The sequence below is a fragment of the Dromaius novaehollandiae genome, chromosome 1 (genome assembly GCF_036370855.1).
Source record: "Dromaius novaehollandiae isolate bDroNov1 chromosome 1, bDroNov1.hap1, whole genome shotgun sequence".
Taxonomy (NCBI): domain Eukaryota; kingdom Metazoa; phylum Chordata; class Aves; order Casuariiformes; family Dromaiidae; genus Dromaius; species Dromaius novaehollandiae.
Window position 1 is genome coordinate 88743195 of NC_088098.1, and position 17541 is coordinate 88760735.

General features: G+C 41.9%; 1 protein-coding gene across 3 annotated transcripts in view; it reads left to right on the top strand.

Annotated features, from left to right (window-relative positions):
• The window catches only part of TBX15 (T-box transcription factor 15), a 103984-nt gene extending 88865 nt beyond the window's left edge, over positions 1-15119 (top strand). For all 3 annotated transcript variants that reach the window (XM_026104862.2, XM_064519472.1, XM_064519476.1), the window contains exon 8: positions 12910-15119. In XM_026104862.2, coding sequence (XP_025960647.2) covers positions 12910-13694 — 785 coding nt within the window. In that variant the 3' untranslated portion in view covers positions 13695-15119. The remainder of the gene's footprint in view (positions 1-12909) is intronic.
• Positions 15120-17541: the final 2422 nt, after the last annotated feature.

Consider the following 17541-nt stretch of genomic DNA (forward strand, 5'->3'; position numbering starts at 1 on the left):
TGGATAGGACAAGAAGTAATGGGCTCCAATTACATGAAGTCTAGCAAAGTGCTGGAACAGATTCCCTGTAGAGATTGGGGAATTCAGCCCTGATTTTGTAGGGGGGAGTCCCCCTTACTGTGGTAGAAAAAATGATGCTTTCTGGGGCAGAAACATGGGATTTTAGCAGTGTGAATATGGTGCTATGTTGCTTTCCAGGTGGATTTCTACAGATAGATTTTTTTTAGAGGTTTGCTATGGTTTCTTAGCTTTTCTTTTGCTTTTTTTTTTTTTTTTTTTTTTGTGAAATAGAAGTGTTTTCTGCTTTTTCCAGATGAGTTCTGTCAGACAAATCTAATTGAATTATCATATTAGATTACAGATTTGACTGATAGAGGTATGTCTATATGCGTGATGGACTTTTGGAGAACATTTAACTTGATGCCACCTATCATTCTGATGAAAAAGATGTTATTAGCATGGAATAAGAAATGAGTAGCAGACTGATCTCAAAACCATTAGTAAATGTGAAATTACCATCCAGTGGGGACAGTTCTAGTGTTGCTCTTCAGAAACTGGTTCCAGGACTGACTAATCCAGAACTAGAAAAAAGGTGCAATTGATAAAAAGTACAAATCACATAAAAACTGGCAGTGTGGTCAGTAACGATGGGGACAAGGGCACAAAGAACAGGAGAGATTGCTTGGTAACCTGCATACATTCAAATGAAGCGTGGCTTTTAATTCAGCCAAATACAATATCATGTGTCTAGGAATAAAACATAGGGCATACATACCCACAGAGTGAGGTTCTGCATCCTGGAAAGCATTGGCACTGACAAGGAATTGGAGGTCAGAGTGGATAAGCCACTGGACAGGCAAGTGTGTGATAAAGCTGTGATAAAAAGGAACATGCAATCTTTGATGTAGAAACGAATACTGAGAAACATTGGAAAGACAATTTCCCTGCTATGAACTGACATTATAATATGGTCTTCTACAGTACATATTTTTAAAGTGTGCAAAGAAATTGGAGAAGAATTCAGAGAAAAAAAGGATGATATGTTGGCTGGAGAAGATTTCTGGGAATGAGAGCTCAGTTTGCATTGTTAATCAAAAAGAAAACCAAGAGCTGAATTTCTGCAGCCTGTTCTATCTTACAGGAAAAAGAATGCCTGGCTGAAAATGGTGGTTTCATGTCACTCATCCTTGATAAATTCTTGTGACAGTGATTTCCACATTTTTATGTCACGGCTATGTGAAACATACTTCATTCTGGCAGCTTTGATTTTCCTGTTTTAATTGGAAGTTCATCCCTTTATGTGGGATGTTATCAGATAAGCAGAACAGAAGCTTCCCATCCACCTTCTTTATACAATCAATTGTTTTACAGGTTTTGTGTCCCCCTTCTGAGCTTCTTTGTGAGTAGTGCCAATCATTTCAGTTTCTCTTCAAGTGGGAGGGTTTCCAGGTCATTAATCGCTTCTTAAAAACAAGTCTGCACAGAGTATTCCAGATGCAGCCACATGATACAATTATCTAAAGGTATTGTAATTTTTTCCACATTATCCTTTCTCCCATTCGACATGCATTGTAGTGTTTTGCTCATTTGTTTGGCCCAAGCTATATGTTGAACAAGGGCCACAGTGACACACAGAATCGATACTTGGAGCACTGGATGCAGCTGTTTCATATGAGGATTAAGTGACTTTCTAATTTACACAATGAAGAGTTTCAGCTGCCCCACAAACAGGAGAGCCTGATATCACAACCAGCTACACAGATGGCTGATGTGACTGACACCAGTGGTCCACAAACCATTTTGCACTTCCCACTGCTGAACTACAGTGCATGAATAAGTCATTGCAGGTCTGAGGCCTTAGTGGTCATTGTGCTGGCCTACTAATGAGGAGGGTATATGGTTTCTCTCAGTGAACCCTTGGCACAGGTACAAAACCTCTGTTTTAGAGTAAGCAACCTAAAAGCCATCATAGCTTTACAAGGGCAAGCACCATTTTTGACACAATAACAGCAGATCTGCAGCCAGTTTTAAAAAGTCCCCCCAAACAGAACCTTACAGATGCTCAGAAAACAGCGGTTTAGGAGAGGCTGACCTTTTGGAGAATGATGTCACCCACTCTGCAGTCTACTTGTTACTAGCGAAAAAGGGGGCTTGGGATTATTGAATGCACATGGCAATGAGATGTGGAGAAAGCCAAGAATCTATTAAAGTATTTAATTGGGATATATTTTCAAAATTTAGATTGAACCTCATCCAGATTCTCATTATTAAAAATATGTGGCTCAGTTTCTTGATTTTAACAGGGAACATAAAAAGAAGGGGGCAGGGGGAAGAAAATAAGAGTTCCAGTAACTCTGGACTGTGTCACTTTCCAAGAGTGAAAAGAGCCATTGCTGGCTCTATCTGATACGCAGTTTCCTACAGGCTATCAAGATGAGCATATCACTGTTAGTGAATGTAAGTTTTTCCAGGACACAGAGAGACCAGGATGACACTGTGGCCATACTAGACTAGTGATCAGTATCTGATCCTTCCTGTAAAAACTGGTGAGTTATGCAAGAAATAAAATTGAAGGTACTCTGGCAGCTGGTAAAAAGAATTGTCTCCTAAGCAGAATTGCAGAATCAGTATGAGAGTCACATGATGTGGTATATTAGCAGGTTTGCAGCACAAAATTTTACTTCTCCATTAAGTCCTGTTTTGATACATGTGCACCATATCTGCAAGGGTCAAAGATTTTAGTTCCAGTTGGTGAATTCTCAAGGCATCTTTCCTTTCAAGTGGGATTTCTTTGCTTGAGAAAGTGCCTTTGCTGAGGACTGTGTACCAATTTCTTTCAACAGTTTCAATCTGTTCTCCATCTGCTTGAACAAATCCATTGCTCTTGCCTTGGGGATCTCAGGTAGGAAGGTCACCTATTAGAACATCTGCAGTTGTAACTGGTTACTGAGATTAGCATCAAGAGCTTGAAATTTGTTTAAAATTGTGCCAGAGACAAAGAGGGGCATGCTCTTTGGTAAGACAGCACAGCATAACTGTTCAAACTGGAGCCTGAGTATAACTCCCAGTCTTTCTCTGAGAGAGAACATCATAATGGCTGTAGTCTTGTGCTGACAAAGGTATGGACAGAAGGCTCTTTCTTCTGGGTGGAAGAGGTACAATTCACTCATTCACTGCTGGAAAGGAACAGACAATGTTTTCTTGTAGTAAAGATGGGTCCAGACAGACTCCAAGACTGCATGATGCATCAGCAGATAGGAGACAGATACCCTGAGCTGAGGTGTTGCTGCTTTTCCACCTTCCCCATCTGTAAGTGTTACTCTTTTCCTGCAGGCATCACCTCTGTCTTGCTAATGATGTATCTGTATTGCCTGTTAATCATTTCTCCTTTGGTATATTGTTCTCTACGCTAGGCATAGTGTTCAGAGAGCTGCCCTGATCACACCCATCCAAAAACAGTATTGTGAATGCATAAGTGGGTGTTAGTGTCAAATGGAGGCAAGAGTGAGCCCTTCAGAACATCACATCAGCGGCCCTTGCAGGCAGAAAGAAGCAAATATCTGTCAAGATCCCCTTGCCTTAATCTGAGATCCCAGATCCCCAAAATAGTGTCTCCCATGAGAGTGGAGCTGCTGATGTCAAAGGAAGCTGAGAAATCCGTGAATGCATCAGCTTGGCCACTTGCCTCCCAACTGCAGCCATCAGATCCTTCAGCAATGCCACCAGGATAATCTGGATGCTGATTCCCTTTTGAAATCAATTGTGAATAGTCTAGGCTATTGGCTGAGGTCAGATATTTGGGTTTGGTCTCAGTTTTCTTCTTGATTCTTTTGACCTTGCAAAGGAGATTGGAAACAGAGCAGTTGTTGCCAGAGTTATTGGGATGAAGTGCTGGTTTCTGCTGCATACTTCAAATGGCTAGGAGATTGCCTCGTTTAAAAGAAATAATGGGGAACAAACTGTTCCGGCTTCTTTTTGGTAGAATTGCAAACAGTTTTTCTTTAGGGAAGGGGTGTTTCTGGTGCTTCAAGATCTCAACTTTCGTTGTGAAAAGTTAAAATACCCTCCCAGATGTGACATAAGAGTCTGAGAGTGAGAGTCTGTGCCACTCTCTGATAATCCGAAAGGAGCTTGAAACATTCCTTTATTTCAGAGAGGTGTTTACTCTGAAGTCTAATTACTGATGCGTAAATCTCTGTTATTGCATGGGTGGTGATCAGATTTTAAATGAATGATGGGGAACAATGGCATTTTGAAGATTTGCATAATCTCCTTGGAGTGATGTGTTATTTCATTGCAAGTGGAATGTGGCATGTGCTTTGGGCTTGATACAATACTGCTGCATTCTTCCTCAATTTAGAAATTTTGAACCTTGGTGCCTCCAGCATTTGTGTCTTGTTATTTTTTATTGTTTAATGTACCTTGGAGCTTCCAGGGCCTGTGTTTGACCAAAGCAGACTCCAAGAAAGGCAAGAGGTCACGGGTTTTCCGTTCAGTTTACATTTGTCAACGTCAAAGAAATCGCCACGATTTCAGTTAACCTAAGCTGCAAAGTTGCAGCATTTTCTTGAAAGTTTTAAGCCACTGTTGTGGCTTTCTGAAGGGTGTATGTCACAGGGCTTCCTTTCCTGCATGAATTTTTCATTCAGCATCACTTCCTGGGGTACCTATCTGGTCTACAACCAGTGTGTCAATGTCTGTGCCTAGCTAATAGTTGTAAAGGTGAGAGACAGTGCATAATTACCACTGACAAGCAATTTTCTCCACTAAAGTGGAGGTCCATTGTCCTCTAGGCCTGAGTCAGTTTATTCTGACTGTACCTGAAGAAGGGAAACAGGGAACATTTCTGTAGGAGCTGATGTACAATTCACAAAAGCAGTGTATGTGCTACACTACTGCTGCACACAAGACAGAAAACCAGGTCCAATGAGTCTTCTCTTGAGAAAGTGTGGAGTCACCTCAAGGCCATTGTGCCATTATACGAGGAGCAAAATCCATTGTATTACAGACAGTCCGGGGGAACTGGAAAGGGGATGTTGTCTCTTATTTTTCGGAAAGCTGTCTTGGTACTCAGGATATAGATGGGAATAGAAATCAGAAGTCCTGAACTGTAGTTTTCCTTAGGAATTGTCCACATTAGAAAAAAAGGGTTGACTTTTTTTATCATGGGATCTTAAATATATTTTGTCTTGGAGGAGGACTGAGGCAAACTGTAACTCTAACTTGCTGGCTGGCCTGTTTGTGTTGCAGAAATTTGTAAGAGCTAAAGAGATGAGAAGTATTGTTCTGACCTCCTCTAGATTTACAAATAATTCCAGTAATTTCCATAGTCTGAGGAAAATTAAAGGTAAAAAGACATTTTGTAATTTAAAAATCTTAAAATCCCCTTTCATTCCTCACTTTTCTACCATGTAATACGTATTTTCCCCCTGAAATCTATTGCTGTATCATCCTTTTTGCCTTTTGCTATATCTCAAAGAACTACAAAGAACTCTTTATGTTTTCCCTACCAAAACAGCAACTCAGCGTGCAGTAGCTTTTGGGTCTCATTTGGGCCTTTCAAAGATTTTTACAGCAGCTTCATAATTTGATAAATGGCCAAGGACTTTAGAGAGAAAACAGCCAGCTACATTCTGTGAAGAAAGAAACGGCTCTCGTTCCCCTGAAAGAGGAAACTTTTTATTCCTAGAAACTGGGAAAGAATGAAGAGAGAGGCTAGTATGTCACAGCCATTGGAAGCCGTTTCTATCACTCTTGTGGCTTGGTCTGCTGATAACCAGGGATGGAAAATTCCACTGACTCCTGCAGAAAATGTGTGATTGGATTCCAGGGACTGTGAAACTCAGTACTTAACATCCTGGGAGTAACCAGTGCACAGAAGATAGCCTAGAGGAAACCACTAAACCCAGGACACTGCTTTTTTTTTTTCCTCCTCTTCTTCTTCCTTTTTTTCCCTTAACTTTGCAGATTCCTTTCCCTCTGAAAGACCAGGTGGCCCTGCCCTTGCTCAGTGAGAGATGTAAGAAGAGGCATCAAAGCTGTTAGGTTTTCTAAGGTACAGAAGGTGGTATTCAGAAAGGGTAGTGATGACATAAGAAAGATAGGATGAACCTTTCAGTTCCTCTGAGAGTTTTAAATTTGAGTCTTTGAAAGCTAGAAGTGGGAAGAGAGATCTCAGGCTGTCAGTTATGCTTGCAGAACAAAAGTTGTAATGAAATGTGGGAGCAGGAGTAACACCCAATAATGTGGTGCACTGGCACAGTTACAGCAAGCAGAAATCTGCTTTAAAGCACTAATTGAGAGTTTCTGTTGGAGTTTAACATAGAAATCTTTCCTTAAAGGATCAGCAAGGCTGCTGAAGAGCAGAGTGTATATGCAGTAACTGTTGAATGCTGTCCTCAGAAGACTGCATAAGGCTGTATTGTGAAAGGTATTTAGAAACTTGGAGATGCAAATAGGCATCCAGCGGGACTTAGGCATGTACTGCTTTAAGCAGGAATGAATCCAGGTTTGTGCTTGGCCTGAATATAAAAGGACATGAGATCAGACGGTCATAGTGGCACCTTCTGGCCTCATAATCTATCAGTCTGTCAGATCAGCTGGCAGTCTGCATAATCTCTCCCTCATAACCATCTTTGATATCTACCTTTGGACAAGTGCATCATTTTTGTTCTGTGACCAAAGGCACTTGACCAAAGTAACTTGAAAGGCAGGAAATAAGTGTCTTAAGTCACGTTTAGGGTTCATTCATGGAAGGGAATTTTACTTTTTTGTTCAAATGTCATCATATTTATTTACCGTCATGTTAAAGGGTAGAACACTGTGAATAACTGGAAAGAGTTGGTTCTCCCACGCTTTGGAAAATCCCTTTATATATGTATACATGTCTGTAGAGACTTCACAAAAATCAGACCTTTCAGGAGTGACTTAGAGCGTGTCCGCCCGGACAGGCTCCTCTGTCTGTGCTCCACGCTGGCCAGACACATGCCAGCTCCAGGCCAGCTCCATTTGGCAAGCTGGAGAGCTGCATTAGCATGGCTCTGTGCCCAAGTGAATATAAACTGCCTCTCAGGAGGGCTTATTAGCTCAAGCAAAGCGCCAGGAGGAGAGCTGCAAGCCAGATGAGCTGCTAGCGTCTACAGCCCTTCTTTCTCTCGTCCTCAAGTGATCAGACACATACCTATCACAAGACAGAGATGCCTACATGTCTGGTGTGTTACAAAGGAGCAGCTTTGACTCCTCCAGGAGAGATATCAGCAAGACTGTCTTGCCTGCACTAATAATTTCCAAGCATCTGGCCTTTGGGATAGGTTCTGCTCACGTCTGAGGGGAAGATGCCTGGGCCTAGGTTGTGGGACAGACAGATTGTCCTGCTGGGCTGAGTACAGCCTCTAGGCTGTGGGCTGGCAGTGTCTAATCCAGAGCCAATATTTGTGGCCCTGCTAAGCTAAACTGGCCTGTAGATGAAAGTAGGCTGAGCTGTTTAAGAAGCTTTTGCACACAAAGAATGAACAATTACTTTGCACTAACTGTCATATCAAAATGTGAAGTCCTAAAATAAATCACCTTGTGGTTTCCAACCTTGCTAGAAGGTCAAGGGACAGGCTCTGAAGACCTTCAGCCAAATCCATCCTTAATGAGATGGTCAACAGCAGATTATCACTGCTGGAGCCCAGCCACACCAGGAGTTGGAGGCTACTATATTGTCTGATAACAGCAGGTGATCAAGTTGGAGTAGAGGACAGAGATGTTACCTCCATCTCCTCAGCTGAGGTACGGCAGCCACTTGTTGCACAGTTCACTGCAAAGTGGTGCTAAAAGAAAAGCACTTTACCCAGTGCTTCAGATTAAAGATTTCATCATGGAAAGCATGCTAAACTGACCAGATTTACCCATTATTGCAATGGCCTGGAAATGTGTGTAGTTACTTCTAGTCAGTTAAGGGCAGTAATTTCTTACACTATGCTAATGCTTTTATGTGCAGTTACCTGACTAGACTCTGCTAGTGTCCAGGGCGTGGCCCTGATGTTCAGCCATTCTTGTGCTGACTGCAGTCTCAGCTTGTGCTTGCTCTGCCTCTGCACTAAGCAAGGATTTCAGGGACTGGGAGGTTTGTATGGAGACACTGCAGGTGATGGTAGCAACTGATGCCTGGAAACATTAGCAGGGAAAGCACACTGCAGTTGAGTCCAAAGTGAGATTTATGTGCAGCTTTCAGATAAAGAATGTTGGGACAAGTTGTGGGTCAACTGACTAGCGTGGTGTTATTCCTAAGAGAGATCCCAGAAAGTTTTCCATGGGCGATTGCTTCAGACTCCCTTGGCACTGATACTCTCTCTCCCCTATCTCCCCATTGGCAGAAAGCTCCCTTGGCTTACACTGGCTGCTTGGCAGATGTGTTTTCCATCTAGATTGCAAAGTTAGCAGTTCCTTCACTGTGTAGGAGTGCTGTCCCTTACTTTTCAGATGCCCTGGGTTGCTGAGTGCTTCAAGAATGCTGCAGGCCCTGGCTTTAAGGCACAACATACCCTTGGGACTGCAAATGTTTGGATTTGCAGTTTATTCTGAAATTATCCTTAACAGAATCTCAGTCTAGGTAAAAACAAAAACAAGGATCTATTTGTAACATATGAGAAGACAGCACTGTGAGTGATGCTTTGAAGGACACGTGTTACAAGAAGGAAAGAAGACCAGTAATAAGCTATTTAAGATGAAATTTTAATAGCAGGTCTTATTTGCATCCAAATGACAAGCTGTAGGTGCTTCCCTAATCCTTGTGGTCATGTATTCAATGCTGGCATGCAGCCAGCGTTTCTAGACTGTGTTCACAAGAGGGAACACTGGGGTGGGGAAGAAAGTTTGCTTTTATATCCCACTCTATCCATGAGGTTTTCCTGTGTTCCACTATGGTTTAATTCTTTCTCCTGCTTTCCCTCCTCAACAATGAATTTTTACTTCTCAAGTCAGTTTGGAAATTTTGACCTTCCTCCCACTAGACTATTCTCCACTCCCTCTCTTTGGATATGCTCCTGTTCCTTTGATAAGGCCTGCCTCAGTTATCACCTGCATGCCCAGACAGAGAGCAGACTCATTTCAGGATGGCTCCAGTGCCTGGCTAAGCCCTGAACACAATAACATCAGGACACTACAAGATAGCACACTTTTATCTGCCACGCAGGGCAGGGCTCAGATCCAGAGGCTTTGACATTATAAACCTTGTATTTTATATGAATTTGTGACTTGCTAACTGCACATACCTGGGACTGATGCATGCAGGGCCAGAAATGATCCTCTGAAGACCGGACATGGTGGTAACCAGATCACTTTGGAATCATAAGTGTGGAGGTGAGGGATACTATGACGTTAATGGTAAATGATGTTGAAGTTAACGATTACTTCCAGGGGCAGTAGTGGGTAGAGAAAAGGAAGAGAGGAGAATTATTGAGAGATTCATTTTGTTCTTCCTTAAATGCGGTTGCCATTGACTTAATTCTGATCTAAACATAGCCTTGCGCATCAGTTTAACTAGATTGGTTTATACCCATGCTTTCCATTAAAACGACGTATACATCTGTGTATCTGAGACTGTAGGTTGCTGTGGATGTACTTGCTGGGCTTGCTGCTGTTTCTAAGGGTATTTGGCCAACTTGGTAACAACTCCAGTCCAAGTTATAACTTCACAAAAGTCCAAGTTGCACCTGGCCCATACTTAGTGCTTCCAGAAAAGACAAATTAGAAATACAATTCAGAGCAGAGTAGAGCTATTTGCCTTTTAAAGACGGTGAGCTGAAATGGATATTTTACTCTAGTGGGCCTTGCTCTCTATTGTCACCCATTCTCCTTAAAGGTGTAAAGATTATTCTGTAAATGAACAGAAACTTTGCTATCCTGCCTTATGCTTTACTGCGGTAAAAGCACTTTGTGTCCTGTGCTTATGACTGAGATTTGTGGCAAAGTATTTTTGAAAAGGAGTTATCAGATCTGGCATTTGCTCCTGCCCATAGATCTCTTAGCTGCTGACTGTTTTAAAGTCAGGTGGGAAAAGAAAAGAATATTTTTCTTTTTGGGTCATTCCTGGTTACTATGTTGTCTCTTCAGGTTTTTTGGTTGGCTTGCAGAAAGAGATAATTCAAAGCAGAATCACTTCAGCCCCTTTTGGGGGATAATCTGAAATCTGCAATTCAGTGTTTCAGTTTTGGAACATCAACAGTCAGTTAAGCAACACTTGCAATTCCTAATCTGAGGCCTCTACCTACTCTTGCTCTGTGGAACCAAGGCATCAGTTATGGGTATGACTCTACCATAGACTCCTCAGAAGATGTTTAACGCCTAATGCTCACGGTAACTAGTGTGTGCGCTCCTCTCATGCATAATTTTCTTAGGTTAACTAAGACATAAAGGCAGACTGAAATGAAATCATTGCAGGTAATCATGTATTCTACACATTTTTATTTCAAATAGATCATAAAATGCTCACAAAAATGTTTGTTTAGTTTTTTATGTTTACTTATTGCTCAGACACCTCCAGCAAGTAAGTCATGATCCGAAGTTTGTTCATGAAATATGAGGTGTAAAGAATAAAGTGCATGATTACTATACTGTGGATTAAATACATGCCACTTAGTGGGGTATTTGTTCTGTCATTATGTGACTTCTGTATTTCTGGTCTTTGATAGATGAGTAATGATAGATGAACTCAGCTGTCCTTCCTGCCCTCTCTTTAGAGCAGGGCTAACAGAGGAAAACATGCGTCTATAGTTCAGCATCTGGGTTCAAACTCACCTTATCAGCATTTCAACTAAAACGGACTTTGCAAAAAAACTACTTGTGTAGAGGCACATGTTCCCTTCTGCCGATCCTGCTACAGTTTTGACAACCTGTAAAAGAGAGCCAGGGCAAAGAGCTGGAGGGAGATTGATATCTTAACTTAGCACAACAGAATTCACCAGAGACTTTAAAAGATCCAGGGAAATGTACCTTCTACAGCCAATGCAGAATCAGAGATTCACACGAGGTCTTTGAGCTATGAAGATAAAATGCAGTAGCAGATCTGAATGTTTCAGTGTACACTGGAAGGAAATACAGAGAGTTCATAGTGCTGTTTGAAACTTGGCATTCCCTTTTCAATTCTAATGGACATTTTAGGCCGGGCTTCTCTGAATGAATGACAGAAGGAGTCAGTGGCTAAGGGCTGTTAGCAATAAACATTCATCCCCATGGCTGGTAATGGGAACGGCTACTTTGACTTAGCAGCAACACAAGAACATGTATTTTCACGATGCTGCCTGGGTCACTGCAGCCAGTCCAGGCTGTGCTTATCCAAGGCTGCTTTTCTTCTTGTTTTTGGCTCTTGTGCCAAACCATTTTTTTTAAAAAAAGAAATTATTTTCTCAAAACTACCTTTTCACCCTAATGCTCCACTCAATTTCATTTTTGATGTGTTAGAAAGACTGATATCATCTCACTTACACTCTCGCCACCATACACTGAAACAGAACTTGTCTTGCTAGTGCATCTCTTGGTCACTAGCAACACCCCTTCTCTTTTCATCACACAGCATGGCCTCCTCCCCCATTTTGCACCAGACCTAGACTGATCTTAAAATTCTGCTGGTTTTATTCCACATGGCAACATGTGAGAAAGCTGTCCTTTCCTTTTGCCCCTCAATGTGCAACTTCTGTCTTGGTTTTGTTTCACTTACCCATTCTAACCCACTCTTTTCCAGTCCCTTTGCCTCTCACTTGGTATCTTCTAGCCTGTCCAAAATGCTACCTCACCAGTTGTCTTCCTTGTTTCTCTGGTTCTATTGCTCCCCTAGTCAAATCCCTTAATTCCTTTTACAAGACCCTCCAGAGTAAGTTGCCTAAAGCAAAAAAATAGTACTTATGCAAAGAGAATCATACAACAGAAAAAAAAAATATATTTCACACCAGGAAATTGCATTCCTTTAAGCACAGAACTGATTTTCCTGGTTGAGTGAAGTAGCTTCCTCCAAATCAAAATCTTGCTTATAATAGTCTCGTCTCAATCTCAAAATTGTGCCATAACCTTTTTCATATTGCATATTTCCAGCTTGTTTCTGTTCTTGGTGGTATTATATGGTACTCTAAAAAACATGATCACTGCTTTTACAAAACAATTAACTCTGTAATTTGTAGCATAAATAAAATATGACATTAATGCTATGCATATGCATATACATCAATATTTTGTTAACAACACCAGCAATACAACATATCAAGTACCTCTCAGAGTCAAAGCACATGCTTGAAAATCCTAACTCATTCCCTTTTTCTGCCCTGCAGAACAGGCTGTAGCTCAAAACTGTGCCCATTCTTTTTAGTGATACTTCTTCTAGTTTAAATCAATACTACTGCACCATAAGCTGTCCCAGAAAATTGTTGGATGGTGCAAAAGTCCAACATGCTTTCAGCCACTTCCTGCCGCAAGCCCCCAGAGCTGACGATAAAGCATGTTTGTAGCAGAGCCATACAGCCTGCTGACTGGTGGTCTTCCTGCAGAGCAGGAGAGAGGAGACGAGACTTTAAAAAAAAAGGGGACTAGGTAAACATGCCTGGAAATTGCAGATCCCTTGACTGATGGAGCTGCGTTTCCTTGCAACTTTTTCCACTGACTTGGAATGTTCTGTGACACGCTTGCTTCCCTCTCCTATTTTTAAAGGGAAGAAAACCTCCATTTAAAAACAAAATCCTAGCAAAAAAGCGGCAGGAGAGACCAAGAGATGTTATTAATAAAGCGAGAGCCCTTGGCAAGAGAGGCTGAGTTTTCCAGTGGCCATTTTACCACCCCTGTTTCTTTATTAAAAGAAGCTGCTTTTCTAATGAAACCATCTTGCTTTGCACGTGTGTTCTTGGGCTCTGAACATCACCCATGTGTTTTGTTTTTCAGGAGGCAGTACAGGTACCTCCCCAACGACCTCCAGCACGGGGACCCCGTCACCCTCTGCTTCCTCTCATCTTCTCTCTCCATCCTGCTCCCCTCCGGCCTTTCATTTGGCCCCCAACACTTTCAATGTTGGCTGCCGGGAGAGTCAGCTTTGCAACCTCAACCTGTCCGATTATCCCCCGTGTGCCAGGAGCAACATGGCTGCATTGCAGAGCTACACAGGGCTGAGTGACAGCGGGTACAACAGGCTGCAGAGCGGCACCGCCTCTGCCTCTCAGCCCTCAGAGACCTTCATGCCTCAGAGGACTCCATCCTTGATCTCAGGAATGCCTACTCCTTCCTCCCTGCCCACCAACAGCAAGATGGAGGCGTACAGTGGCCAGCTGGGGTCATTCCCCAGCTCCCAGTTTCAGTATGTCATGCAAGCGGGCAACCCTGCCTCCACCTCTTCTTCCTCACACATGTTTGGTGGTGGCCACATGCAGCAGAGCTCCTACAATGCCTTCTCCCTTCACAATCCCTACAACCTCTACGGATACAATTTTCCTGCTTCCCCACGGCTGGCAGCAAGCCCAGAGAAACTGACCACCTCCCAAAGCACTTTACTCTGTTCCTCCCCTTCCAGTGGGGCCTTTGGAGAGAGGCAATACCTTTCAACAGGCATGGATCATGGGATGCACATGATCAGCCCTCCGTCTGGCAACCAGCAAACAGCCAACGCCTGTGACAACAGACAGTACGGTGCTGTTCAGGGCTCCTCCTCACAGATGTCTGTGCACATGGTCTAACAAGCGGCACGTCTCCTTGGAATTGAAGGTGGTTGGACCTTCGTCGTTTCCGTGGGCAAACCCTTCCCCACACCTTTTTGCCTTTAAACTTATAGTGGAACTAGTATTGTAATGATAAATACGAACACAAGCTGTCCAAGTATGCGCCATAAAAACCTCATGGAAAGCCTTGACTGACAGCCACTGCAGCTTGTAATCCGGAGCCTCCAGATCTGGCACAGAGCATCTGCTCTTTCTGGACATTGCAGAGAGAAGGGCATAGCTTTCAAGAGAAGCTGGAGTGAAGCAGCTGAATATGCAGTTTAAGTATTAACTCAGCTAGTGTGAGCTCTCGGTGTGGAGGGAGCTGTGTCCCTGTACTGGCTCCTCCAGGTGTCAAAGAAAGGAAGTCTCTGAAGACCTCATCCTGCAAAGCTGCACTGTCCATGAGAGGCCATAGCTCTAAAGGCCTTCCCCTTCCCAGACCGTCCATCACTGCTAGAGCTGCTCAGCCTGTTTCTGAAGTTGCCCCTTCTCCCACTGTAGCCAAAGAATGTTACTGCTGAGCTGGAGCTTTTCTTCCCAAAGAGCTTTCTGCATTTAGACTATGGTTCTGCCTGACTGACCATTTCTTTGCAAGAGTCAAGCTCACCAGCTCCCAGTCTGCAGACAGAGATGGGAGACAGAGAGGGAGGGAGAAAGAGAGAGAGAGAGGGAGAGAAGTTTTAACTCACAAGTGAACCTCTGACACAAGCAGAGACTGATCTTCAGAAAGATGCACATGGGGAGAGGGGGCTCATCTCCTGTTGACATTATCCAAAGTGATGCACCAAAAAAAAAAAAGAAAAAGAAAAAAAGAACAACAGTCTGTGTGCAATGTATGTGTCCTACTCCACTCAATGGGAGGAAACTCTCCAGACTGAGCTCATGGGGAAGAGTGATGAGAAAAGAGAGCTCTGCTCTACAGCAGTACAGCCAGCCTCCCTCACCTTGCATGCAAGAGTTGCCATAGAAAACCATCAGCATTTCAGTAACAGTGAGGTCGAGTATTCTCCAGCCTCCCACCTGCCACATGATCTCTGCTTAACCAAATAGATCATTGCCTTGACATCTTTCTTTTCTGTTTTTTTCTCTTTTTTTTCTTCAAATCCTTTAAAAATAAGAAAACAATTGTAGCTTGGTGCAAGCTATGCATTTAACTTGTGTGAAAATGCAAATACCAAGTAACAGAATACAAATATTATTGAGATTTGTTGTGAGGTGTTGTAGATAAATGTATTTATATGCCTAGTGGGGGATTCAATATTATGAATATAAAAGAGGGCAATAAAAATAGTATGTAAAATATGTATGAAGAAAAAAGGTGTATAAAGATTTGCCCTACGCACGGAACTCTGTTTCTAAGTGCCAAGCACAGAATGCGCTAAATAAATCTTTGCAATTGTTCTCTTTGTGGTTTTTTTTTTTTTTTTTTTTTTTTTTTTTTGTCTGTGAGGCTCCTTTGGTGGTTGCCTAGAGATATAAGTTTTCAAAATTCTGGCACCTGTGTATGCACAATACACAAAATGCAGACACAGCACAAAGCTGTGAAGTCCAGGTGTGGAGCTTAAGAGTACACAAATTTGTATGTGCATGTGTGTAAGAGTATTTCTGAGCAGACAGCTCAGGAGGAGTGTGTGCAGAGTCAGAAATATTGCTCTGCAGCTACTGGCATAGTAATATATTTGTTGGGAAGGATCCACTGAAGCCATGATATTTTACATAACTGAAACAGAATATGGATTGCAGTCAGATTTCTTATGGTAAAAAGAACTCTCTTAAGTGGTCTGGTCAGCTTCAGAAATGGGCAAATAGCAATGTTTTCTTTCATAGGGAGCGGTGTTACAATAAAAATAAAAATTCAGAGTTCTCAAAAAAGATTTTAAAAATTGAACGTTTGGGATCTGTAAGGTGCCTGCCTTCACAGGAAATGTGTCTTATGGACAGCTAGAGTTATTTTGATTGTCAAAGTCTAATAAAAAGCTCTTCAGAACCATTTTCATAGTTAGTATTTAAAGTAATAGTTACAAATGGTAGTATAATTTGTATTTCATTTTTAAATGTCATTTTGGGGTATTTGTCAGCTTTTCATTTGCATTTAATTGCTAATATCTGATTGATAAATTAATACTAAAAGCAGCTCAGAAGCTGAAAACCTCCCAGACCTGGCTGTAAGACTTAGAACTGTAGTGTTTACAACCTCCTGTGTACCAATAAACTTTTTTCTGAATCTAAAAAGCACCAGGAAGGTAGAAAGACTTTGAGAGATAAATTCTGCAAGCATTTTTAATTTTTTTTTTTACAGGGGAATATAAATATACAAATGACATTCCTAGTTTTGTGCCTAGTCTGTCTGACTGTATGCTGGCTTTTACTGTGTCTAGCCTTCAGAAAAGGGTTGGAGAGGCTACAATGGGCAAACATGACAGGATCTATCCCTTCCCTTCTTCTCTTCTGTTTACTCTTAATACGTAATTATTGGTTTAATCTTGAAACAGGTAATTTTGCAGCCTTTCTAAAATTCTTTGAACGTTCTTTCAGATATACTTTTGATTCTTCTCTTTAAGTCTTGGTTGAACTCCATCCTGTGGCAATGATTTCTACATATTAATAGTGTGTTGTGTGAACCAGTATTTCTTGCTGTTGGATATTTGCATTAGATAACAGACATATAAGAAGGTCATGATCAAAGCATAAAAGTAATGGATGATACACACATGTGGGTCAAGAAGTTCTCCTCTTCCTGCCTCCCACCTTGAGCACCAAGAGTGTCTCAGTTTTTCAGAAAAGTTTTTCCTTGCCTCAAATATTTTTTTCTCTGTCTCCAGTATCTGTTTGGAGATGAGGTCCCAAGAATAGATATGATCTTCTGCATGTGGGAGAGTAACTCATTTATAATATGGCATCATGTGGCATCTTCAGCCCTTCTTTATTCGCCCCAGCTTCTTTGGGGGCTTGGGGGGAATATGAGAGGAGTGTTGGTTGATCGGTTTTAACTGCTGCTGGACATTAATGCCAGGTCTTTACTGAGTTGTCCCCAGCTATATCTACACTCTTTCTGAACTGATACAATTAAAGAAAAACTTAGATAGGTCTATGAGCCATGCAGTCTTCTCTCAGTATCCATTGCTTTGTATTTATTGACAGCAAATGTCATTACAGTTGTATTGTCGGTTCACTTTGTTTGGCTCAGTCTTTCAGAAGCTTCTAACAAACTTTGCTAAAGCTGACTTTTACAGTTTGGTGTCTCCTACAAATGGTGCTACATTGTTGCTCAAGTGGCTGACAAGTGTATTAATATTGAACTTACTTACTCCAGGAATGAGCTGACCTCCAGTGCTAACATTCTGCCATGATCAAGATATGTAATAAGCAACTCTAGTATGACGCTAGCAGCTCATCACTCCTTTCTTAAGTGCCTTCCTAACTCCTTCTGATTCACTGCCTTTCAGACTGATAAGTTTGTTCCTGCATAATTTTCTCATATACCTGCATAGTGCAGCCCTCTGAATACCAGTGGAAAAAAAACATACTGCTCAAAAGCAAAGTTCTGCTTTTTTTATTTATCCCCTTTAATCTTTTGCGAGCAAGTCTGTATTTCAGCTAATGAGAGAATGTGATTTGATCAAAGCAAAAATCCTTCTCAATATCAAAATGTATGTTTCAAAACTTGATTAAAACGAAGAATGAATTTCACCCAAACTCATCACTGAAAATGGTCACTGCAAACAGGAAGACAGATGTAGGGCACAACTTTCAATATCAGAGGGCAGAACTGGACTTCCAGTTTCCATGCATCTTGAAAGAAACCGTTGAGGCTACCATGCAA